Source organism: Macrotis lagotis, chromosome 2 (assembly GCF_037893015.1).
Source record: "Macrotis lagotis isolate mMagLag1 chromosome 2, bilby.v1.9.chrom.fasta, whole genome shotgun sequence".
Lineage (NCBI taxonomy): Eukaryota > Metazoa > Chordata > Mammalia > Peramelemorphia > Peramelidae > Macrotis > Macrotis lagotis.
The window spans coordinates 224,634,933-224,662,374 of record NC_133659.1 but is presented as its reverse complement, the minus strand read 5'-3'; the positions used below and the strand labels follow the sequence as shown (position 1 = coordinate 224,662,374).

Here is a 27,442-nt window from a genome sequence, read left to right as displayed (position 1 = left end):
GGTCACCTAGCTGCCCCGATAGCCCAATATGTTAGTCAAGGACCTGCAATTTTTATCAGTGTGGGAATTCCTTTCTCCTTAATGCAGAGAGTTGTCTGAGGCTCTAAGAATTAAATGACTAACGGAGCCAGTAAATGTCAAAGGCAGGATTGGAATTCATATCTCCCTGACTCTAAGTATAGCATTCTCTCCACTGTGCCTTATATAAGCATTCTTGTCCCTATTTTGCAAAAAAGGGAACTGAGACAGCAAGATGAGATGTCTTACCCATAATCACCAAGTTATTAAATGTCAAAGCTGGCATATGTACCTGTATCTCTTCATTCAAAGTCCAAGTCTTTTTCCATAATAAAGAGGTGATAATATCGAAAGATTTCCTGTAAACCCATGATTAGAAGACTTATTTCTCTTTCAGGAAATTGAGGACTTCTACAACGAGATGGCATCGGACCAGGAACAATCAGGTAACAATGACTGATATTAGCAGTATCCTTTATTAACCATCCTTGGCCAATATTTTGAACCTCTTGATCACGTTAAAATGAAATTTAAACATATTGGGAAGCATTCCAGTAAAGTAGTGGAATGAAAGGTTGTAAGGGAGCCAGACCTACTCAAAAAAAAAAAAAAAGGAATTCAAGCAACATAGCAGAGTGAGGAGCTGAGGAGCTGCAATATATTCCATGTGGATTTAAAAGGTAGAAAGGAAGGAAATAAGCATTTATTAAGCATCTGCCTTGTGTCAGACACTTTGCTAAGTGTCACACAAACATGATCTCATTTAATTCTTTTAACAATTCTGAGAGTTGGGTGTTGTTATTATTTTTATTTGCACATGAGGAAAGAGAGGCAAATAGAGATTAACTTGCTCAGGGTCCAACAGCTCAAATTTGCTCAAATTTGAATTTAGGTCTTCCTTACTCTAGACCAGGTCCAAACCATCTAGATGCTGAAAATACTCAATTTGTCTCTTCCTTCCAGTGATTCTTTGAGATTCTTATCTGAATTAAAGGGGTTCAACTAACATGTGAAGGACCTTTGCTTTTCCTCCCAAAATTACAAGGGTCACAGCAGAATGCTTTGACTGTCTACCTATCATCCCTTACTCTCACCATATAGTCAGCCCATTTTTTCTTTCTATCATGCAATCTTTTGATGACATCCTTTACTTCTACTCTTCTTTGGAACCCCTCATGTTGCCAGCTGCTTACATCTGCCCTGTACCTTTCCATTGCCTTCTGTATGATGTTCATCTTTCTTCAGTGACAGTGATGTTCCAAGCTGCTCTGTCAAATAGTAACCTGAGGAAAATGTTTATATGGAAAAAGATGGGTCTCTGATATTAGAGAAAGCTTGGAGTGAGTAAAAGTACCTTTTAATATCATGAAAAGCAATTCAGTTGGCTTTTTTCTTCCTTTTCAAATGTATTGTCTTGGATCTGTATACTATTAGACAAGCTCTACGTGGTGTTCCTTCATAGATATGTTAAAATCTGAGCAATAAACATTTTTCATCTATTTGATCTTTCTTAGATGGATAGGTCAAACTCTTTTGTACAACTACAAACCTCTTCCAGGAGACTCTCTAATATCTTTGGTCTTGATAATATGTCTTAATAAAATATCATCCACAAGTAAAATTCTTTACATTTCTATCTTCAGAACCTATCACAATGCTTGACCCATGATAAGTACTTAATAAATCCTTACTGACTGATATTCTTGATCTGTCTTTGTACTCTTTAGTACCATTTCTTCTAGTGCCTCAGGCACTTGTAGGGTCCTTATTTGAGTGAGTGAACAAAACTATTACTTGTAAGTTTTTACACACCTTTTCTATTTTCTTCTGTTCATAGTTTTCTTCTGTTTTTATCCTTTAATTACTTTGGCATGATTTGCTTACTGTATTTCCCCATGTATAAGACTCACCTTAATTTGGGTGTCTGAAATTTTAAAAAATTGTATTATATAAAGTTATTGAACTCAAGTTTTATTCATCATGAAATTCAAGGACCTTCTGCTCATCAGGCATCTTTTTGGGCATGTCGGTATGTTTACGCATGTTTAGTCCATTCTGTTTCATAAACCTGAAGCACCGATTCTGTCCTTTGAAATCAGTCACTTCTTCTTCATCAGTAATTCTTCCTGACTCAAACTCAACCATCTTTGTGGACACAGGAATTCCTAACTAACATTTGCTCTTCAATCCCTGTCTTCAATTCCCTCTCTAACTCAGGCCATTTGGCTGACTTGCCTCTCATGGCCTTCTTCTGCCATGGCATTTTCAGTAGGGCTTTTCTTCCCATAGCCAGTCTTGGATTGTTTTCTCAGTTGCAGGAGGACTAAACTAACATTCAGCATCATGATTTCCATTCACTTTGCAGACTGGATCACTTTGAAATTGAATTCAGTACTGTACAAAAAATCTTTTCTGAGCCATTTCTGGGCAGAACATGGCAAACCATAACCTAATATACCAGTAACAAATGCAAAACAATGAGCACAAAGACAATAATTGTGAAAAAGTGGGAAATACAAATAAAAAATATACAATATTGAACACAAAAATCTACAACTACCATATGGGATGTTCCCAGTTTTTAGATCTCAAATTTTTCTAAAAAGGTGCCTCTTATACATGTGGGGAAATATAGTAGTTGGAGTTCTTGCCAAGTTTTTTTTTAAACTGGTATTGCCATATATGTATCCTACTATTTTTTTGTTTTGTTTTTGCAAGGTCATGGAGTTAAGTAACTTGTCCAAAATTACACAGTTAAGTAATTATTAAGTGTCTGAGGTCAGATTTGAACTCAGATCCTCCTTCCTCCAGGGCTGGTGCTCTATTCATTGTGCCACCTAGCTGCCCATGTCCTACTACTTTTTGAAATGATATTTTTCATTTTTATTTGTAAGAATTTCATAGATAAGTTTATATTCCTAGCCAGCATTGTCTTTGGTTACCATTTCTCTCCATTTGACAAGTCAAATGTTTGCTGATTATGACTTTTTTCTTTGGGTCTCTTTGTTGAAGCAATTGATTTAATTTGGGGGTGAAATTATGACAGTTGGTATTATTATTCTTTTCTCATTTTTCAATAGATTAATTTAGGGTTAAATCTTCTTACACACAATATTTTTCTCATTACTATTCTTATTTATTATTAATTCTGATATTAGGTCTGATGAGCCAATGATCTGACCAATATATCAATTGGGTCTAATGGTCAGATTTGAATCAGGACAATTGAAGATGGCCCTGGATGCAAGACTATCAGGGTTAAGTGACAGATTACTTCACATGGTTGTTGTGAGGACCAAAGGAGATAACATATGTAGTATTTTGCAAAGCATAAAATTCTCTACAAGTGGTCAGATTTTTTTTAACATAATCTTTTTACTATATTTATAATAGCTGAATTTATAAAATACTTTATGGTTTATCAAGTGCTTTATATGAATTAACACTCTCGTTTAATCCTTACAATATCCTTGTATAATTTGTACTACTGATTATCCCCATTGTACAGATTATAAAATATTTTGAGCAACCTTGCTAGGTTTCAGGAACTAGGAAGAATATAATACTAGTGCCTCATTTCATTCTTCAGCTCATTTGCTGATGTTAGACTTAGAAAGCTGTTTCTTATTCCAGCTTGGCTCCCAGAGAGACACTATCCAACTCAAGAAAAAAAAATAGAGAAATTTTGTTTACAGGCATTGTTGATGAAAGTGGTCTTTTGTATTTATTTTTATGCAAGTTATTCTTATGATGTTGTATTTAATAAAAAACATGTGATGGTCCACAATAAAATGAGCCCATAATCTTTTAAACTATTTTTGTGGATAAAATGGAAAATTTTGGACTAGGTGAAAGTACAGTGAAGTGAATTTAGAACTAGTCAAACCAGTTAGGCAAGCAAGTATTTTTATTAAGTATCTACTTGGTGCCAGACACAGTGTTAAGTACTATAGATGAAGAGAAAGATATGAAATAGACTGTCTTTTTGGAGCTTACATTTCAACTGGGAAGTCATGTATATACCCATATGCATGAATATACACACACATACACACACACACGTGTGTGTGTGTGTGTGTGTGTGTGTGTGTGTGTGTGTGTATGCAGGAATAAGGGAACCTGAAAAAGCCCCATGCAGAGAGAATTATTTGTACTGATTCTTGAAGAAAATCAGAGATTCCAAAAGGCTGAGGTAAGGGGAAAGAGAATATATTTGTCTAGGGGTTTAGCCACCACAGAGGAACAGAGATATGTAGCACCATATGTAAGTAATAGTAACTCAGTCAGTATAATTGGATTATGGAATACATAAAGTATATGAAAGTTGGAAAAGTTTTAAATGTCAAACAAAAGTTTATATTTAAGAAGGAAACATTGGAATTTATTAAAAAGGATTTATTAACATAGTCATATTTGCACCTTAAAAGAAAAACAATTTTGGTAGCTGCATAAAGGATGAAGTGGAGGGGGTACAGATTTGAAGCAGGGATACTAATTAGGAGGCTGAATGAGTGAACCCAAAAGCTAATCATTAGTTGACACTGGATGTCGTTTTAGGGAAAAATCTTTAATGGAGTTACCCTATGGATCTTTTTCTTCATCCTATGCAATTTACATCTATGCCAATGACTTGGATAAATGAAAAGATAGTATATTTATTCAACGTGAAGACTATGCAGAGATAGAAAGAATAGCTAACACACTTCATCTTAATTGTCTAGAACATTGGGATGAAGCCAATAAAACAAAATGCAGCATTAATGAAGGCAACTTCTTGTATTTGCTTTTCAAGACACTGATTTCACATGTATCACATAAAGAGAGATGTGGCTCAAAGGCAGTTCTTCTGGAAAAGGGAGATCTGAGAGTTTTAGTGTGCTGCATATTGGATATTATTTTGACAGTTTGATAGGATAACAGTAAAAACCAAGGAATTCTTAGATTTCATTAAGAAAGACCTTGGTTTCTGAAACTAGGGAAATGGCAGTTCTGTCACACTTATTTTTCTGAACAAATTTAGAATACTGTATTCTAGATACCACCTTTTAGAAATGACATTTATGAACTAGAGATCATTCAGAAGGAGCTGACCAGGATGGTAAGAGCCTTCAGATTATGCCCATGAGATAGGTTAAATGAAGTGGGGATGTTTGGCCTAATGAAACAGCTAGCAATTTTACTTCATTGAATTTCTCATGAAACCTTAAAATCCTGAAGATGAATTCTCCCAAATCCAAAATCAAGAGAGCTGAATATTATGGAGAAGCTGATTTGGGAAGACCCTAGATTAAAAGAGAGATTGTCTACTTGTTCATTATAGATCTTGTCATATGTGAATGTAAATGTATACATAAATCACATCTTTGTCCTACCACAACTAGTAGTGGACCAAGAACCACTATGTTAGTGGCAATCTTTAAAAACTGGATCATAGAATAAATAGTGACATAGATACATATTTATATATAGTAAAGTCTATTTCATAGTCTACGATACTGCATTAGATTTCTAGAGAATGTGTTTAATTGAGACTTCTCTTGTTTGTTTCTGCTATCAGGAGAGCTCTTAAACTATTGATTATATTGACTTTGAAGTGATTATTCTTGTTATCCTATCTGACATTTCTCATTTCTTTTTTCCTTTACCTCTCTCAATCCCAATAGGAATTAGCACCAGAGAAGTTAATCCACTGTTGGATACTCTTTTGAGCCCTTCTAGTGAAATTGGTATGGATCATATATCAGAATCAGGGATAAGTGAGGAGGTGGAAGAAGAAACTCAGTTAGTGGTTTTGGATCCAGATCATGTAAGAAGATTCTTAAATTTTACTTTTGGCATAAGCATTTATAGCTGAACATGGGTTGAGAAATAATTGGGTTAAGCTTTGATTAACAGCTGTATTTTCTCCCTCTACTCAGCCAACTCCTTTTTCCTTGACCATCCTAGTCTAATGTTACCTTTCCCTCCTCTAATTTCTTACCACACCTGTCTGTGACATTCATTTAGTATTTAACATTTATTGTCATATATTTTAACTGAACAATGCATTTCTTATTTCCCCACCCCTTCTTAAGAACCAGGACAATTCCTGATAGATTTTCTTTTATTTCTCATAATGTATAGCATAGTTGACTTTTTCTAAAATGGTTATGTATGTGCCTAAGATGAACATATTACATGTAAGCCAAATGAATAGATTGTTTCTCAGACTAATAGGGAGAAATGGGGAATTATGAAAAGCTTGCAAAAGTGCCCAAAGGTGATGTGCCTGCTTCCATAGTCAAACTTTGCAAAGATCTTTAATAATTTGTACCTTTTCCAAAACCAAGACCTTTGTTTCCATTAACTAATATTGTTTTTTTATGATATGTATATATAGTGTAGTGCCTCTCCCAACTTCAACTCATCTTGGTTAATTCACTTCTTAGAGTTTTAACTGATTACTATTCTCTTCATAATTCTAGGGTTAACTTTTAGGGGTTAGGTTTTTAATTCTGTCATTCATGAGTCTCTACCCACTGTACTTCCCAGTAAGATCAGTCAACCAGACCTCAATTAAGTTTTAGAAAAGGGTATTTGCTAAGATGGCATGGTAAGAATGATTGATACAAAATACACTGCTACCCCATAATTTGGGAGGACATTCTCCTCTTGTACAATACAAGGTCCCTAGAGAGGAGTAGATGCAATTTTTTAAATTAATATTTTATTTGTTTTCCAATTACATACAGTAGTACTTTCTACCCATCATTTTCTGTAAGATTTTGAATTTTACAATCTTTCCTCTGCCCTCCCTTGGCTCCCTCATCTCCCTACAGAAGGCAGTCTGGTAATCTTTACATTGTTTCCATTGCTATATGTGGTCCAAAATTGAATGTGTTGGGTGAGAAATCATATCCTTGAGGAGAAAAATAAAATATTAGAGATAGCAAAAGTATGTAGTACATAAGACACTTTTTTATTAAAAAATGAAGATATAATAACTTTGGTCTTTGTTTAAACACCAGTTCTTTCTCTGGGTATAGATGGTATTCTCTGTCATAGGTACTCTAAAATTGTACTTGCTTATTGCATTGATGGAATGAGCTAGTCCACTAAGATTGATCATCACCATTAGAAACCAGGAGGGATGGGAATTCAGGGAAGCCTGGAGGGATTTGCATGAACTGGTGCTGAGCGAGATGAGCAGAACCAGAAAAGCATTGTACAAGCTATAAGCAACATGGGGGTGATAACATCAATAACAATCAGGGACAATTTTGGGCTATCTGCAATGGAGAATACCATCTATATCCAGAGAAAGAATTGTGGAGTTTGAACAAAGACCAAAGACTATTACCTTTAATTTAGGAAAAAACCCGTTATTTTATTATGTAATTTTGCTATCTCTTATACTTTATTTTTCTTCCTTAAGGATATGATTTATCTCTCATCACATTCAATTTGGAATGGTGTATACCATGGAAACAATGTAAAGACTAGCAAATTGCCTTCTGTGGGGGGTGGAGGGAGGGAAGCAAGATTAGGGGAAAAATTGTAAAACTCAAAATAAATAAAATCTTTGGGAAAAAAAGTTTGATCGATACCCCCATGTTGCCATTAGGATGTACAGTGTTCTTTTTATTCTGCTCATCTCTCTCTCATCATCAGTTCATGCTAATATTTCCAGGCTTCTCTGAATTCCCATTCCTCTTAGTTTCTAATAGAACAATACTGTTCCATAACATACATATACCACAATTTGTTTAACTATTCCCCAATTGATGAACATTCACTTGATTCCCAATTCTTTCCTACCACAAACAGGGCTGCTATGAATATTTTTGTACAAATGATGTTTTTACCCTTCAGCATGATCTCTTCAGGGTATAGACCCAGTAGTGGTATTAAACATTTTTTTTTGCCCTTTGGGTATAATTCCAAATTGCTGATTCCAAATGAGTTCACAGCTCCACCAACAATGTATTTCCCACATCCCTTCCAACATTTATCATTGTCCTTTCTGGTCATATTGGCCAGTCTGAGAGGTGTGAGATGGTACCTCAGAGCTGTCTTAATCTGCATTTTTCTAATCAGTAATGATTTAGAGCAATTTTTCTAATGACTATGGATAGCTTTGATTTTCTCATCTGTAAATAGACCTTTGCATAACCTTTGACCATTTGTCAATTGGAGAATGGTTTGTTTTTTTTAATAAATTTCACTCAGTTCTCTCTATATATTTTAGAAATGAGTCCTTTGTCAGAAATACTGATTGTAAAAATTGTTTCCCATTTACTACATTTCTTCTGATCTTGGTTATAGTGGTTTTGTTTCTGCTAAAGCTTTTTAATTTAATGTATTCAAAATTACCTAATTTGTTTTTAATGATTTTCTCATTTCTTCCTTAGTCATAAACTGCTTCCTTTTCCATAAATCTGACAAGTAAATTCCTAGTTTGCTCATAATAATTGTCTTTTCTGTACCCATTTTGATCTTATCTTGGTATAGGGTATGAGATGTTGGTCTAATCCAAGTTTCTACCCTACTAACTTCCAATTTTCCCAACAGTTTTTATTGAAGAGAGAGTTCTTATCTCAGAAGCTGGACTCTTTGGGTTTATCAAAAAGCAGATTATTATAATCATTTCCTGCTGAATAGATGCAATCTTAAAGTGCAAAGGCATTGGGATTTGTATATAGGGATCATGGTATGCAAAGGAATATCTCAAAAATCTTAGCATGTAAGTCATTGTCTTCTTTATGGAGGTCCCAGGGAATTCCCTTTAGATGTAGTTATTTGATGGAGCCCAGGAACTGATGCCTTTCTAGGGTCCATCACTGGCATTCTCTTCACCAAAAGGGATTTTATTCCTTGAAACTATTTCCTCCCCTGGGTGACAATCCTTATGAATTTGTCTGTATCTGTCCATTATTATTCTCAATGTTTCTTTCTCTGTTTCCAGTGGTATGCATCTGCTATGGTTTAGCGTCTCCAATAACATGTTCATTGGGAAGAAGAAAGGAGAAACAGAGATGGAAAATGCAAAGAGACAGAATCAGAGAGAGTCAGAGAGCCAGAGACAGAAACAAAAATACAGGGACAGAGAAAGAAGATAGAAATAGAGAGAAATGACCCCACCCACTCCCTCCCACCATCACCATCACCAATATCATTGCTACCACTGCCAGTGATTGTCAACAGTCTAGCTAGAATCCTTACTTATAGAACTTAGTGTCCTCCAGTGATGGGTTGTTCTACTAGTTGACTCTCACCTCTGAGCTCAGTGCTATTTTCATACATAGAAACAGAAATGTACTGATTCTTTCAGCCAATCATAAGATGTTTCCTCTGAGGTGTCACCTGCTTTCATTTAATAACTCAAAGATCCATATTCTTTTCAGATTAGGGACTTTTTCAAACTTTGTGTTGAATTTATGGGGAAATTCTTTGCTACGTTGTTTATACCATTGAATGATCAACTAATTGGGGTCATGGAAACATGCTCCAGATATTTGTTTCTAATAGTAGAAGGTTTAATAAATGCTTCCTCATGCATACATTCATCCATGCACATGTGAATTACACAATGATAAAAACCAAATGTATAAAACACATTTTTATTTCCTACCACTGGATTCTGGGGAGTAAAGACATTGGTTTTCCTTTATTTCAGCCCCTGATGAAAAGATTCCAGTCTGCACTGAGGAATTATCTACAGAAGCAGATAGATAAGCTGACACTGGAGATCCGTGAACTGGTACAGTATCAGTTTACTTGGTCAAGCACACAGATTTTGTCCAATATTGGTGGCACTGACTTCCTTCTCTTCTCTATAGACTGTGGCTACAAAGCATGGAAAAATGCAAAGGGAGGAACTTGGTGTACAACTCTATGGTGTACAGCAGCATTTGGCCCAGCTACAGATGGAACTGGAGAAGAACCATGATCTATATTCTATCCTTGAGACTGAGAGGAGGCAGACAGAGGAAGAACTCCGAAACACAAGAGCCAACTACAACAAAGTCATTACAACTACCAAGGAGGAGCGGAACAAAAGTAAACAACAATATCTTTTTTACTTTTTTTTCAATTTATAGTGCAAGGGCCAAAGGGTCCATGAGATCTGGGAAAATGCATGCATGATTCTCCCCTAGTACACAGAGACTTGAAAGCATACTATTCACAGTAGCACCCACTTTGGACCAGACACTGTAATAATATAAATACTGTTCCATGTATTCTCACAACAACCCAGTGAGATAGGTGTTCTTATTATCCCCATTTTATAGTTGAGGAAACTGAGGGAGAGGTTAAAGGATTTGCCCAAGGTCATATAGCTAGTAGTGTGTGAGGTTGGATTTGAAGTCAGATCTTCCTCTGCTGTATCAACAAAGCTACCCAGCTGCCTCTATTAATGGAAACCAAACAGAAGTGAATGCCTCAATAATCCTAGGCACATAAAGTCCTGATTATGAGGATCCTTTCCTATAAATACTGATTTGTTTGGAGTTTTATTTTGTTTTTTTACTCTATGCTACTCAAGATAGGAAAAGGTCCAAAGTTAGCAGCTTGTTCTCCTCCTTATTGTCTCTCTTCATAGTTCTATAGCTTGACCACCACCTTGTCAGGTTTTCAGATTAGCAAGCCTCTATAGATTCCTCTTATTTTTCATGGACATCTTCCCAGTGTAAGAGGAAAAACAAAACTATTTTTAGAGTCCTTTCCTGGTGGCTAACATTCCCTACCAGTCCTTTCTTCTTTCCCCACCCATTGCTATGCTTACATCTTAGAGTAGAGACTTTAGTTTTTCCAGTTACTCAAATAGTAAAGGAACAGGGAAGAAACAATATTCCATCACTTATTACAAAATATAGAACATACTAAATATCAACTAATTCCAGAAATAAAAGGTCAAACTTCTAAGCATAATTATTATTCTAAGCATAATCATGTCAATTGCCCAACAAATAAAGACCCGTCACTTTCCTCAGTTTTGGCACCAGTCCTCCAAATATAGGAAGAGAGACATTTTTATACATTAAAAACAAGTAAGTCCATTTAATTTAATGGAAACCACCAGGTTTCTGATGTCTAAATGGAAGAAAGATTAGGGACTTTATAATTTGAGAGGGGGAAAGCAACAGGTGCAATTCCTTGAATTGAGAAAAAGATTGATCAATATGGGACCAGTTTTAAAAGAAGACATATGGGTTGTTTGAGTTGTACAATGGTTTTTTGTTTTTTTTTTTTTTGCATCAATCTTTGAGTCTGACTGGGTTTTTGATTAGCATAACATAGGTCCTTAATCAAAAGTCTCTAAGCAGCACACAGTGGTGTTCCAACTTCCCAGCCATCCAAGAGTAAGCTCAGATAATACATTATACTAATATGGAATAGAAATAATATGAACTAGAAAGGAAACAGAACTAGTCACAGAATTGTCACAAAATGGAGTCAGTGTAGTTCACTCAATTCCTACAATTAACCCTTTGCTGCTCCAATTCCCTCAATTCCTTCAATTTCCCCCTTTTAATTCATGTGGAGAGGGCAGTTCATTCCCCCATTGGATTACTTATCTATAAGCCAAATCTATAAACTTTTTCCATAAATTCAGAATTACATATAACATACATATGCAGAATTCCATATAATCAGACTTACATAAGTGAGGTTACAGATCAAACTACTTAGGGGATTTACAATAGGTTGATTCTGAGAGGGAAGGTTTACATATCATTGAGGTAATTAAGAAAACTTAAATATAATCATAGATAACATGAAACAAAAAGCCAGAGCAATACAATAGTGATCATTAATATTCACCAATGTCAAATCTTTTTGTATCCTAGTAACCTACTTGCAATGTCCAATTAATCAGCACATTCTGAGATCGAGATGTCTCTGGTAGTCATCTGGTCATGAAATATCTTTGCTTGATAAGTAATAAGGGTCACATAGCTAGTAGTGTCTGAGGCTGGATTTGAAGTCAGATTCCTCTGCTATATCAACAGTGCTACCCAGGATCACAGAGCTAGTATTCTGGAATAGACTTCATTCTCAGGACAACTCTAAAAGGAGCTCTGATTCTCTAATTCCAAATCATTTGTACAGATTCCTAGATAATTCTGCTAAAATCTCCTAAAGACTTAATACAAGTTAGAATAATCTCTTAAATTTGGTTCTCCAAACCTAATGATTCAGATAATTTCAGTTTATGTTTCTTTCTTCACTTTACCTGATATAAGAAACTTTTAAAAAATTTATAGCCTAACTTTTTGCAAAAAGAATTTTTCTGTCTTTTAAAAATTAATCAGTTTAAAAATGGGAAAAATAATTTTACTTCCTTTACAATTATCAATACAATTTTATGTGTAAGTCCTTAACCCAATTTTGAGAACTGATTACAAAAACATACTCAAAACCTAAATTTCCATCTTAGATACATTTAGAAACCAATCACACATACACACACACACACACACACACACACACACACACACACATATATGTGTTTATAATTATTAGAGAAAACAGTCTAATCCAATTAATTTATTTTTAATTGAAATTTTAATTTATTTTTTCCATTTACATGTAAAGGTAGTTTTTCAACAGTCATCCATCTGCAAATTTATAAGTTCCACTTTTTTCTACCACCCTTACTTCCCTCCCCACTTCCCATAGCAGTGAACTGTCTGGTAAAAATTGTATCTGTACAGATTTGTTTAAGATATATTCATATTAGTGATGTTGTAAAAGAAGAATTAGAGGGGCGGCTAGGTGGCGTAGTGGATAAAGCACCAGCCTTGGAGTCAGGAGTACCTGGGTTCAAATCTGGTCTCAGACACTTAATAATTACCTAGCTGTGTGGTCTTGGGCAAGCCACTTAACCCCATTTGCCTTGCAAAAAACCTAAAAAAAAAAAAAGAAGAAGAAGAAGAATTAGAACTAAGGGGAAAGAAAAAACCTTGAGAAAGAAAGGAAAAACATAAAAGAAGTTAATCCTATTAATTTCTCTAAACTTATTACTCCATTTATTTAGAAAGCTTTTATATTACATCTCTGTCTTACTACATGGTCTAATTTACCCTTTGAAGGCTATTATCCTTATAATTTGACCATAAATGCAAATAAAAATTGTAAAATCTTTTGTACTTGCATTCTATTATAGTAACTCAGAGTTGTTCCAGCATCAATCTATTAATAGATTTAATATTGTACTTTTAAAATGTCTACGGCTAACCTGCCCTATTACAGAAATTTACTATGAAAGAAAAAGGAGGGATATAGTTTTTAACAATATCAAAACTCATCCCTTTAAGGGCACAGACTTACCTACCTATCATATACCATAATGTATATGAGTCATGTGTGACAATCATATAGTTATAGGACATTAAAAGCAAGACTCAGGATTAACTAGATGGGGGAAATTTCCTGTTAAGAAATCTTTTTACTTTTGACTTTATGACAATTCAGGTAGCAAAAAACTCAAAACAAGAGTAAATTATAGTCCCAGGATTTTTTTTATCTCAAATAGCAAAATTTCACTAAACAAACTTAGAGCTTAAAATTTATTAATTTTCTCATGTCTCCCTAATAGTTACATATCATTTATCCTTTACACATATTATTAAAACTAACCACATTCTAGGATTTCAGGCTTACAGCAAATACCTGCTAATCAATTCATTAATATGTTACAGATAGAGCATATCAATTTAATTAAGCAATACCTGCCAATTACCGAACAAATTGGGACCATATCCCATATGAAAATCAGTATTTTTAAAGACAAAAAGGAGAAAAAGAAAGAAGTTACCATAATTCATCAATACAACAATAAAAAAGTTTGAAAATATGTAGAATGTATAATACTTGTGGACCTCTCACCTTTTCAAAAGGGTTAAGTCAGAATGTCTTCAGAGTTAGGTGGCAGGGTGGACACTAGCCATAGAGTTAGGAGGATGGGAGTTTGGATCCAGCCTCAAATACCTGATACTTACTAGCTGTGTGACATTGGGCAAATCATTTAATCCTGATTGTTTCACATCCAGGACCATCTCCAATCATCCTGATTCATATCTGGTCTCTGGACCTAAATGGCTCTGGAGGAGAAAATGAGGCTGGTGACTTGGCAATAAAATCAAATCCAATTCATGTGCTTGTCATGATATCACCTTCCCCTGATATTATATTCTTCTTTGGGGAAAAAAAGGACAAATTTTATCATCATTATTTTTTATAATTTTACAAGATTCAGTTTTGATTTCTGTGTGATCTTTTCAATTTACATTGTTTTAGTCATCCGTATAGTTTTTCTTGGCCTTGCTTACTTCAGACTTCTTCAATTCATATAAATCTCTTTCTGTTTCTCTAGATTCATCATATTTGTCATTTCGCAGTAATATTCCATTATAACATTAAAAGTTCCATTATAGTCACGTAACATAATTTATTTATTTTTTATTTTTAAATTTTTTTTTGGTTTTTGCAAGGCAAATGGGGTTAAGTGGCTTGCCCAAGGCTACACAGCTAGGTAATTATTAAGTGTCTGAGACCGGATTTGAACCCGGGTACCCCTGACTCCAGGGCCAATGCTCTATGCACTGCTCCAACTAGCCACCCCACATAATGTAATTTATTTAGACGTTACCCAACTGAAAGGCATCTTACTTTGTTTCCAATTCTTTACTATCACAAAAAGTACTGCTTAAAAATATTTTGGTGTGCTTGAGGACCTTCTTCTTTTCAATGGCCTCCTGGGAAGATAAACTTCATAATGGAATTTCTGGTCAAAGGATATGGACATATTCACTCCTTTAGTTACATAATTCCAGGTTGCTTTCCATAATGGTTCTAACATGGGGCAGCTAGGTGGAGCAGTGCATAGAGCAGTGGCCCTGGAGTCAGGAATACCTGAGTTCAAATCCGGCCTCAGACACTTAATAATTACCTAGCTATGTGGCCTTGGGCAAGTCACTTCACCCCATTGCCTTGAAAAAAAACCCTAAAAAAATAAGTAGTGGCTGTTAAAGCTTGCATGATTCTGTCTGTGACTCCCCACTACTTGCATTCATAATGGTTCTGACAGTAGTAAGACAATAATCTTCTATCTCTGGACTTTTCTTAACTAAGCTCTGCTAAATGAATTTATGAAAATGTTAAACATGGGGCAGAGCCAAGATGGTGACAAGAAGGGATCAAGTCTTAGGCGATCTCTGATAAAACGTGGAAACTAAGGACTCTAAACTTTCGAGAGACAGAACCCACAAAGGGACCCAGTGAGGCAGTTCTCCTACTCAAGGTAACCTGGAAAAGATCAGAAACGCTCTGCTCCCCTGGGTTTGGAGGGGCAGCCCGCCAGAGGGGTGGCCCGCCAGAGCCAAAGAACTTCAGCCTCCTGGAGGCAGCCCCAGGGCGCTGGCAGCCGCGGCTCACAGCAGCAGGGGAGTCTCCTGAGCTACAACCCGGGGGAGCACCGGGCACAAAGTGGGGGAACAGCGGGGGTCCTCTGCCAGAGTGAGAACGTGGAGCCCAGCCTTCAGGGCACACAGAGAACAGCTTGGACTTTTGGCATCCCAGACTCGGAAACAGAAGCAGGGGGAGACCATAAGCAGGAGCCCCCAGGGCATGAGCCCATTGAGCTGAGGGAGGGGAGTGAAGAGAAAGAGACTGCCCAGCTCTGTCCTCTGCCCCTGGAACAGGACTCTGGGGCTCTGACCACATTCAGATCCTGATAGCAGTCTAGGCCCCCCCCAATAGAACAGCAGGGCCCCCTCCACCTCAGCCCCGTGGCAGAGGTGGGTGCTTATGGTCATTCACAGACCAGGAGGGAGGACAGAGCCTCATACACTGAGACCCTTGTGGGAGTGTCCCAAAAGCTCAGGAAGCATCCCAAAACCAGGCTCAGGCTGGGGAAATGAGCAAGCAGAGAAATAAGAGGAAGACCATTGAGAAATATTTTGCATATGAGACCAAGAAGGATCAAAATACTCAGTCTGAAGATGAGGAGGTACAAGCTCCTGCATCTAAAGACTCCAAGCAAAACAGAAGTTGGGTTCAGGCTATGACAGAGCTCAAAAAAAGACTTTGAAAATCAAATGAAGGAGTTGGAAGAAAAACTGGGAAAAGAAAGGAGAGAGATGCAGGAAAAACATGAAAATGAAGTCAGCAGCTTAGTCAAGGAGATCCAAAAAAATGCTGAAGAAAATAGCATGCTAAAAACCAGCTTAGGTCAAATGGATAAAACAGTTCAAAAAGTTATTGAGGAGAAGAATGCCTTAAAAGGAAAAATTGGCCAGATGGAAAAAGAGATAAGAAAACTCTCTGAGGAGAACAAATCCTTCAGACAAAGAATAGAATTCAGGGAGATTGATGAATTTACCAGAAATCAGGAATCAATACTTCAAAACCAAAAAAAAAAATGAAAAATTAGAAGAAAATGTGAAATATCTCATTGAAAAAACAACTGATATGGAAAACAGACTTAGGAAAGATAATTTAAAAATTATTGGAATACCTGAAAGTCATGATCAGGAAAAGAGCCTTGACATCATTTTCAAAGAATTACTACAGGAAAATTGCCCTGATATCCTAGAAGCAGAGGGCAAAATAGAAATGGAGAGAATCCACAGATCCCCCAGAGAAAGAGATCCCAAAAACCCAACCCCTAAGAATATTATAGCCAAGTTCCAGAACTCCCAAGTCAAAGAGAAAATATTACAAGCAGCCAGAAGGACACAGTTCAGATATCATGGAGCTGTAGTCAGGATCACATAGGACTTAGCAGCAACTACATTGGAAGCTCATAGGGCTTGGAATATAATATACCGGAAGGCAAAAGAGCTTAGAATGCAGCCAAGAATGAATTATCCAGCAAGGCTGAATGTCCTCTTCCAGAGAAAAAGATGGACTTTCAATGAACCAGGGGAATTTCAAATGTTCCTTTTGGAATGGCCAGAGCTGAACAGAAGGTTTGATCTTCAGATACAGGACTCAGGTGAAGCATGGAGATTGGAGGAGAGGGGGGAAATATGACGGACTTGATGATGATGAACTGCATGTATTCCTGCATAGAAAAATGACACTGATAATACTCATATGAATGTCCTCAGTTAATAGAGCAGGTAGAGGGAGCTTTTATAGTTGAAGCACAGGAGAAAGCTGAATTCGAAGATAAAATATGGTGTAAAAATGGAGTCAATAAAAAAAGGGAAATGGAATGGGAAAAAGAAAAAGGAGAGGGGGAATAGGCCAAGATATTTCATATAATAAGATTTTTTTATTATTACAATGAGCTATTGCAATGATATGGAAGTGGGGAGGCAAGGGGGAATGAGGGAACCTTTGCTCTCATTAGAGGTGGCTAGGAGAGGAAACAGCATATATACTCAATGGGGTATAGGCATCTGGAGTAAGAAGGGGGGGTGAGCAGGGGGAAGGGGTGGGGATGTGAATAAAGGAGGAGAGGATGGACCATGGTGGGAGAGTGGTCAGATATAACACATTTTCTTTTTTACTTCTTGCAAGGGGCTGGGATTGGAAGGCCTGTCCAGGACCATAGGGTCAGGTGGATTCTAGGCCTAAGGTGTGGTATGGGGGCTCAGGGCTTCTTGGCCCTGGGACTAGGGATCTGTCTGCTGTGCCACTCAGCGACCCTACAGCAGAGTCAGAGTGAAAGGAGAGAGAAAATATAGTACATGGTAGTGGAGTAATAAGAAAGGAAGGAGTTGCGATCAGCAATGGCAACGTTGGAAAAATATGGAAGTAACATTTGCGATGGACTTACCATAAAGAATGCGATCCACCCATGACAGAGTTGTTGGTGTTGGAACAAAGACTGAAGCACATTTTTTATTATTATTATTATTATTATTATTATTATTATTATTATTATTATTATTATTATTATTATTTGGGGGAGGGTGCAGGGCAAATGGGGCTGGGTAGCCTTCCTGGGGCCACATAGCAGGGTGATCTCTGGGTGTCTGAGGCCGGATTTGGACCCAGGTGCTCCTGGCTCAAGGGCCAATGCTCTGTCTGCCACCCAGCCACCCCTACTATTATTACTATTTTATTTTATTTTAGGTCTTTTTTTTTTGCTTCTTTTAGGTTTTTGCAGGGCAGTGGGGATCGGGTGGCTTGCATGTCACATGGCTGGGTGATTGTTGGGCCTATGGGGCTGGATGTGGGCTCAGATGCTCATGGCTCCAGGGCCGGTGCTTCGTCCATTGCGCCACCTGGCCATACCTACAATTATTACTATTATTCTTTTTTTAATTTTAATTTTTTTCTCTCCCCTTTACTTAATCGCCCAAGCAAGTCTATATTCATGGCGGGGAGGAGTATTTTGTTCACTCTTAAACAAGAATATTTTATTAATGTAAAAAAAAGCATTTGTACAAAATGAGAATTAAAAAAGAAAATAAAAAAAAAGAAAATGTTAAACACAATCCTCTCTATGTAGTGGAATTATTGTAGAAATTAAAGATATTATTTGCTTTAAGGAAACCTTGTCAGAAATAATCCATTCTAAATGTGTTTGTAGACTTGTTTCTGATGATAAGCAATATGTCAGTTAGAAATCAATCTAAAATATCAAATAATAAATAAATTGGAAATTTATGGCATTATAAAAATCTATCAGAATGAAAGGTAATATTGTAATGGTTAGGTAGTATAGAAGCATGGCAATTATCATAGATTCTATGAAAAGGAAAAATGGAGGGCAATAATTTTAGTATTTATCTTATATAATCCAGAAGAAGAGAGTGCTGTGATTTTAGATAACCATTCTTTAGAATAGAACAGCAAACCATCCGGTTATCATAGCTTGATAGAAATATCTACAAAGAACATCCATTTGCTTTGCTTCAATTTATTATTTATGCTGCAATTTTCTCATTGATAATTTTCCTTTTTGAGCATTTCTAACCTATCTGTCCAAATTTTTTTGTATACTTCCCTTTACACATGCTATATTATAGGCTAACCAAAATATTTGAGATTCTCTGAGTGTACCCTGACCTTTCTTGCCTCCTGTAACCATTAAACTCCACATCTGAAATAGGAAGTAGACAAACCTTTTTCTACTAAAAAAAAAAAAACTTCCCCTCAAAACCCAGTTAAGATGCTACTTCTTCTATAAAACTTTCTGTAATTCTCATATATTAATGATCTCTTCTTAGCAAATCTACACACATACTGTCTTTCTCTCTCTCTCTCTCTCTCTCTCTCTCTCTCTCTCTCTCTCTCTCTCTCTTATTTTTCTTTCCCCATTCCCATTAGGTCAGAAGCTACTCAGAGACAGAAACTGCATCTTATTTTATATTTATATATTTGTCTATGTAAATACAAAATAACAAAACATTTATTAAGTATAATTATATGTAATAATTTATAATTATATATTTACATTATGTGTATATACATATGGATGTACACAAATACACACATCTCTGATATTTCAAGTCCCAACTTTGACCATGCTGACACACTCAAGTTCATCCCATTTTCTTGGTTGCCATATTGTGACTATTTGTTGCTGTTATAGCTTGCCCAGATAAGGTTAACCAAGCACTAATGGAATATACTACCATGACTTAAACCGTGTTATTGGCTCAAACCCTGAAGTTTCCAAGGTCAAACAGCCATTATTTGAGATTATAAATTAATAAATTGACATTGTAGGTTACAAATCAATCTTTGGTGAATTTGGTAAATTGGACCAGAATCTGACCTAGCATCAAGTTCCTGGCACTTGACAAATTCTTACTGATGGATCATTTGATCATTTCTGGGTAAATGAATAATGGCACATTTCTGAATCTGAAACTAAGCTGGAAAACAGCACAAAGGCAAGATTGATATAGAGACAGTCAACTTTCTAAGTTTACTATACCCAACACATTCTATCCCTTCAAAATAAATGTTTCTTCACTGTAACTAATCCTACCACTTCGTTTTTTTATTTTCCTTTGTAGATTTGCTAAGATTTCTTTGAAGAGGAATGCTACAAAATTAACGCATTGTATCTTCAGACCTAGGAAGATCTTCCAAACCATAGGAAATGTGGGGTTAAAATCCCGCTTGATTCTCTTTTCCTTAGATGATAAGTTATTTGAAAACTATACCTGGACCTTTGGATTTAAAAAGTGAGATATCACCTCATCCCAATAGAATTGAAGGGTCAGAGAAGGCACTGCTCTTTACATCTTGATTTTAGAATATTAGGGAAAAGGTTTGTTCTCATAAATAACATTCCTATTCTCTCTCTCTCCTCTCTCTCTCTCTCTCTCTCTCTCTCTCTCTCTCTCTCTCTCTCTCTCTCTCTCTCTCTCTCTCTCTCTCTCCCTCTCCCTCTCCCTCTCCCTCTCCCCCAGTGGCTTCTCTACAGAGCGAGATGGAAAACTTGACATTGCGCCTGTTCTACCTACAGAACATAGATCAGGATGTACAAGATGATATCAGCATAATGAAACAAGTGGTAAAGAAGGCTGAAAATGAGAAACAGATTGCAGAAATTGAGAAGAAAAAACAGGTATTTGACAAGTTGAACATGTGTGCGACCATTACCTTTTCCTATCTGAAATTTACTAAGGAAGACTAATAACATAACTCCTAGAAGAGCTGTTGATCTCATTGGATTGGTCTGGTTTGATGGATTTGAAACAAAATCACATCCAAGATGTACCTTCTCACTTAGATTCTAACCCTACACTGAATCTTAGTGATCCATTGTCTCCTCTAGGGTCAATCTCTTGATCTATATTGTATAGCCTGACATTTACTAGCTGTGTCACCCTGGGCACCTCACTTAACCCTGATTGCTTCACATCCAGGGCCATCTCCAGTCGTCCTGATTCATATCTGGCCACTTGGAGGAGAAAGTGAGACTGGTAACACAGCATAGGAACTCCATCACTCAAATCTAATTCACTTGCATGTCATGGCATTACCTCCTTGATGTCATAGTCTTCTTTGAGAATAAAGAATAAAAATCATCATCATCACATCTTCTGATTTTTTTAGGACCTGTATATAGACCGGCTCACTCGGAATGTCAACCAGTTAGAAGAGCATATTGCTTTATATGAAGCTCAATTAGCTGCCCAGGCTGAAGACACAAAAACAGTAAGACAAGCAGTGGGTGAGGTAAGAGAAGATAATGCAGCACTTTTAAATATGTGTTTGTTCCTTGTTCTGAGAATATAGTTCATAGAAAGATTCAAAGATCCTCAATTCAAATTCTGGTTCTACTACTTGCTACCTCTGAAACCCTGGACAGATTGCTAAAACCTCATCAGACCTCAGTTTCCTCAGCTGTAAAATGAAGAGATTGAATCAGATGGCCTCTAAAGTTCCTTCTAGTTCTTCTGCCATGAATATATATTGTCTTAATAATTTTGGTCTTCCCATTCAGATAGGAAACCTCTTATATGGCAGGAGCTCTAAATGATTTTCTTTTGTATCACTGCACCTAGCAAAGTGCCCTACACAAAATAAGAATTCAATAAATTTGTCTTCATTATATTATATACATATATATGCATATGTATATATTATATATATATGTATCATATATAAAAATTACAGAATTCATGAATTAGAAGCGTCCTTAGAGGTCATCAGGCTCAACTTACACATGAAAGGATTCCCTACTATAACATATCTGACAAATGGTTATCTAGTTTTTTACTTGAAGACCTCCAAATAAAGAAACTTATCCTCTCCCGAAAAGACCATTATTCTTTTGCTTCAGGAATTTGTGTGTCATCCTTGCTCAGGGCATGGCAATCTTCTCTGTATCATTCCAATTTTAGTATATGTGCTGCTGAAGTGAGCACTCATTATTTTTTTGGATAGCTCTAATTATTCAGAAGTTTTTCCCTAATAGAAGATGCAAAGAGGAAAATTTAGGGACCACTCAAACAAATCAATTCCCTCTTCCATATGACAGCCTTTCAAATACTTCAAATACTTCAATAAAGCTATCATCACTTAATCCCAAGTCTCCTCTAAGCTAAGATTTGACTATTGCTTCAAACAGTCCCATGACATGGACTCTAGGACTGACTCTATCCTTTTTGCCCTCCTTTGGAGCCTCTCTGGCTTATCAATGAATATCCCAAAAGTGAAAACAGCATTCAAGAGTACTATATTAGGGGCAGCTAGGTGGCATAGTGGATAAAGCACCGGCCCTGGAGTCAGGAGTACCTGGGTTCAAATCCGGTCTCAGACACTTAATAATTACCTAGCTGTGTGGCCTTGGGCAAGCCACTTAACCCCATTTGCCTTGCAAAAAAACCTTAAAAAAAAAAAGAGTACCATATTTCCCCATGTGTAAGACTCTCCCTTGTATATAAAATGCACATTAATTGTGGGACCTGAAATTTGAAAAAAAAAGTATTACATAAAGTTATTGAACTCAAGTTTTATTCATCATAAAATTCATACAACTCATCACTGTCAAAACTCTCTTCCATTAGCTTGTCCTCATCTGTGTTTGATGAAAAATCACTGTCTTAGGAGAGGCTCTGCCTGCTCTCCTACCTGTGCTCTGGTCTGTGGTTAACCACAACCTCTCCCTGGGCAAGTCTGGTTCCACTTCAGCATCATGTCCTCCTTTGAAATCAGTCACTTTTTTTCATCAGCAATTCTTCTTGCCTCCTGCTGGACCATCTTTGTGGACACAGGAATTCCAGTGGCCCTTTGCTTTCCAGTCCATCTCTTCAATTCTCTCTCTAGATCAGACTATTTGGCTGACTTGCCTCTCATGGCCTCCTTCTGCCAGGAAGTTTTCAGTAGTGTTTCTTTTTCCTGTAGCCAGTCTCAGATTGTTTGATCAATTGGAGGAGGACCAAACTGACATTCGTCAGCACAATTTCATTTACTTTTTGCAAACTGGATCACTTTGAACTTGAATTCAGCACTGGATGAAAATCTTTTCTGAGCCATTTCATGGCAAAACATAACCTACTATACCAGTAACAAATGCAAAACAATGAACACAAAGACAAGAAGCACGAAAAAATGTGAAATGCAAGTAAAAAATAATCTACAACCACTATATAAGATGCTCCCAGTTTTTAGACTCCAAATTTTTTTAAAAAGGGAGCATCTTAGACATGGGGAAACATGGCAGGCCCAACAATAGAAGAGTAGAGAATCTTCAAACTATAAACCAGTAATCCTGAATTCAATTTCTGGGAAAATTCTAGAATGGAATAGTAAAGAGATGATTGGTGAATATCTAGTTAGGTAAGCAGGCATCACAAAGATGCCATGTAGCTTCAGCAAAAACAAGTCATGACAGAATTACCCAGTTTCCTCTTTTAGCAATATGGCTACACTAGTAGGGAAGGGGAAAGCTGTTCTATCAAAGTATGGAAAAATAGAGAGATGCAGAATAGATGCTAATACTATCAGATGGATTTAGAATTTAGTCAGATTTAGTCATTAATACAAGAAGTTTTTTATGGAAGAGCCCAGAGAACTGTTGTTGGTCATCATTGGCATGTTCATCAAACTTGCAGATGACATATAAAGCTGGGAGAATAGCAAAGCATTATTCTTACTATTTGTCTGGGTAACCAAATAATCCTCAACAGCTGCAGGGTATGAAGCAGAACATACTGTGTTTTGGAGGACATTCCATTTCTTACTGTCCAGAGGAATTCCTTGTTACATGTTGGTCTTTGAAGCTACATATACAAGAAAGGAAATAGTCTCTAGTTTCAAGATTATTGTCCAATAGGAGGACAATGAAGTACATGTATAATCATATATAAAATAAATTTTAAAAGCACACACACACACACATATATATACACACAAAGTACTAAATAAAAGATAGAGAGGGAGGACTTCAGTAATAAGAGCAAAAAAGGGTTCATAAAGAAGTTATTCCTGGGGGCTGCTAGGTGGCGCAGTGGATAGAGCATTGGCCTTGAAGTCAGGAGTACCTGAGTTCAAATATGACCTCAGACACTTAAATTACATAGTTGTGTGGCCTTGGGCAAACCACTTAACCCCATTGCCTTGCAAAAAAAAGAGAAGATATTCCTTCAAATTAGAGGCATTTTCTATGAAATAGAAGTGGAGTGTATTAGAGCCCTGGGAAATGATTGGTACAAAACCATGAAGTTGGGAGATGAAGGGTCATTTAGTGAACATCAGAATGCCAGTTTGGCTGGATCATAAATGTTGGGAAATAATGTCTAATATGCCCAAGGCCAGGTTTAGTAGTACTTTAAAATCCAAGCAAAGGTGTTTAGATTTTATCCTGAAGACTATATGGAGTCACTAAAGTTTATTAAGTAGAGAAATAACATGGTCAGATGTGTATTCAAGGAAAATCACTTTGACAGCTGTGTGGTGACAGATAAGAGGCAGAAAGACCAATTAAAAGCCTGTGGCATTAATCTAAGCAAGAGAACCTGAACTAATGTGGTCATGGAAATAAGAAGGGTTCTGAGAGATTTCATGGAAGTAGAAAAGGCAAGATATGGAAATTGATGTGGGGTAAAAATGAGAAGGTAAGGGTAAATGTCAAAGTTACAAATCTAGGGAAAATAATGGTGTCCTGAACAGAAAAGTTTGGGGAAAGGATATAATTTGGAGGAAAGATGATGGGTTCTATTTTGTACAAGTTGAGTTTGTGATATTTTCCAGACAAACAGTTTAAAATGTCTAATAAAAAGGTAGTGATGTTGAACTAAAGCTAAGAGGGAAGGCTGGGATTGAAGATTGATCTATGAGGTATCTGCATAGAAATGTTCATTAATGCTGTGGGGACTGATAAGGTCACCAAGAGAAAGTATAGAGAGGGGTGGCTAGGTGGCACAGTGGATAGAGCACTGGCCTTGGAGTCAGGAGTTCAAATCCAGCCTCAGACACTTAATAATTACCTAGCTGTGTGGCCTTGGGCAAGCCACTTAACCCCATTGCCTTGCAAAAACTAAAAAAAAAAGTGTAGAGAGAGTAAAGAAAAGGGTCCAAATCAGAACCCTGGGGAACACCAACAGGGACCATTGTGGTTTTTGATAAGGAGTGGTGACTCATGTAGGAGAACAGAAGGGAGTAGAATATATAAGAGTTCAGAATGGTTGTTTATTTATGTTTATTTTTACTTTGTTCTTAAATAAACTCTATTTGTAAACTCTCCTGTTGCTATCTATCTCTTTGCAGGCCTGCACTGAAATAGACTCTATCAACTTGGAGAAAAAGCAACTGATGCAGAATTGGATGACTAGTTTGGTAGGAATGAAACACCGAGATGAAGCCTACACTGCTATATTAGAAGCACTCAGGTATGAGAACTGACCACAGGCAGAAGAATACACATCATTCTCTTTGTGTTCTTTTTATTGGGATTAAGTGACTTGCCCCCAGATCACAGACCCAGTAAGATTCAAGTGTCTGAGGCTGGATTTGAACTCCTGTCCTGTCTCCAAGGCTTGTGCTTTATCCACTGCACCACCTAGCTGCCTAACCCAGTTTAGCCCTTGAATGTCCACCTAACTTTCTACCTTGTTTCCTCCTTGCTTTATGTGTGGTTCCCTCTCACTGCTTTCCCACCACGTCATCCTTTATTCCCTCTGCTTCCTTACAAGGTAAGCTACCTCAGGGCAGGGGCGGTTCTTTTTACTCAGCTATATATTCCCAACTATTAGTACACTAAAGTAATAAGTGAATAATTCATTTTAATTAATCTTATCTAAATATAAAAATAATTCTCATCCACCAAATAAAGTATTAAGTAATGTGGTATAACTAAGTAAAGTATTTTGAAGATATAAGGTACTCTGTAAATACTAATAAGACATAAAAACCAATCTGAGCCTTCTTTATGTGTATATTCTAGTGACAGGTCAGTAGAGGGTATTAATGCTTCAAGTCCTTCTGTAATAGGATCTGCCAAGACAAAATTCCATAAATGTAGAAATATGTAGTTGTTAGTTGGGCAAAATCTTTCTAAACATTTCTCTGTTTCACTATGGTAACTTATATAAGATCATCATTACTTGACAGATTGGCCTTTTCCCATGGAGGTGTTGATCATTATTCATTTTTTCTCTCTCCCTCCCTCCCTCAGACTCTCCCCCCTCTCTTTCTAGCTCTCTTCCTCTCATTCTGGCTCTCATTCTCTTTACCTCTTTCCCTTCCATCCATTTGGTTTTTCTGCAAATGCTAATTAGATAGCTATAGAAAAACAATTATAATATGATGTAATATATTCTTATTCAGGACTCCCACTTGTTATAAAAGGAAAAAATGGACAGCTGGTAGAAACAGAACACAGATACATTTCTGTCAGATTCTGGACTATAAAATAAAACCTGACCTTGCATAATTTTTCTGGACTTAGTCTTTTCTAATTTTGTATAAAATTCTAGATAGAATCTTGACCCAGTATTTCTAGCTGCATCCTAGCCCCCTACAACCCTGGCAGTGAGGATTCCATCCCACCTAGTGAGTCCCCACTGAGAAAATCCCCATAATTGGTTTCTAAGATTTCATTCATTTTTGAGTTCTTTAAAAGTGCATACTGTGCATAATCAGGAAATTCTCTCATACTCAAATTTCCTAGGAGGATTAAAAGAGGGGGGAAAAATACTCATTTTGGGAAATAAAGCTCTTCTTTTGCTTTCATTTCCATCATCTGTTTGATACTTTCACATTTAATTCATTCTTTTTGTTTTAATCTCAACTGAGAGGAATGAAAAAAGCCTTATTGTTATTTTTCTTTTCTCTGAGTTTTGGATAAAGTTCTATTTGGGGGATGCTCATATATAGAATACTTTCAGGGACAAATAATATGACTAACATTGGAAGATGTTGTAAGATTATAAGACTGACATTTTAAGATGACTGATAGGGGGCAGGGGCCAGCAGGTGAGGGAAAGCTGAACCTCACCTCTGATTTCGAGGGCTGATGGCATACACCTGACATGTGCTTAGCTTTTTTGCATCAGGTGTATACACTCAATCTTTCCCAATCAAAAGTGAGACTCAGCCTTACCTCATCTACTGCCCCCTCACCACATGTCAATATCAAGAAACTAAGGCAAATTTTCCTCAGAAAATCAGGAGCTTATAGTTGGAAGGGATTTCATGGATCATCTAGTCCAATGATCTCCAAAATTTTTTGATTGCATAACCCTATCAGTAAAAAAGTTTTTGAGCATGTAGCACCTAGTAGCGTATATTTGATTACTTATAAATTATTTACTTGTGTTGTTGTACTAATAATCATGTACATTATGCAACTAACCAAAACAGATATTTAAAAAGATAAAATAAAGATGAAATAATATTTTAAAAAATACTCAGTTAAAGCTCTATCTTCCATAAGAAGCCTTTCCTGGTCCTTAATTATCATTAATCTCTAGCAGTATGATTGAATATATTTCATTATTTTTTAAAATATTGGTATAATACT

The 27,442-nt window shown here is 36.5% G+C and overlaps 1 protein-coding gene and 1 non-coding gene across 2 annotated transcripts in view; one reads left to right on the top strand and one right to left on the bottom strand.

Annotated features, from left to right (window-relative positions):
• The window catches only part of CCDC40 (coiled-coil domain 40 molecular ruler complex subunit), a 108,418-nt gene that overhangs the window by 4,408 nt on the left and 76,568 nt on the right, over positions 1-27,442 (top strand). The window contains exons 4-10 of the mRNA XM_074224991.1: positions 416-464; positions 5,682-5,824; positions 9,674-9,757; positions 9,837-10,056; positions 20,382-20,539; positions 21,031-21,153; positions 25,189-25,310. Of these exons, the coding sequence (XP_074081092.1) occupies positions 416-464; positions 5,682-5,824; positions 9,674-9,757; positions 9,837-10,056; positions 20,382-20,539; positions 21,031-21,153; positions 25,189-25,310 (899 nt within the window). The remainder of the gene's footprint in view (positions 1-415; positions 465-5,681; positions 5,825-9,673; positions 9,758-9,836; positions 10,057-20,381; positions 20,540-21,030; positions 21,154-25,188; positions 25,311-27,442) is intronic.
• On the bottom strand, positions 21,741-21,845 carry LOC141515704 (U6 spliceosomal RNA). Its single transcript, XR_012476460.1, has one exon. It is a non-coding gene; the product is annotated as a U6 spliceosomal RNA (small nuclear RNA).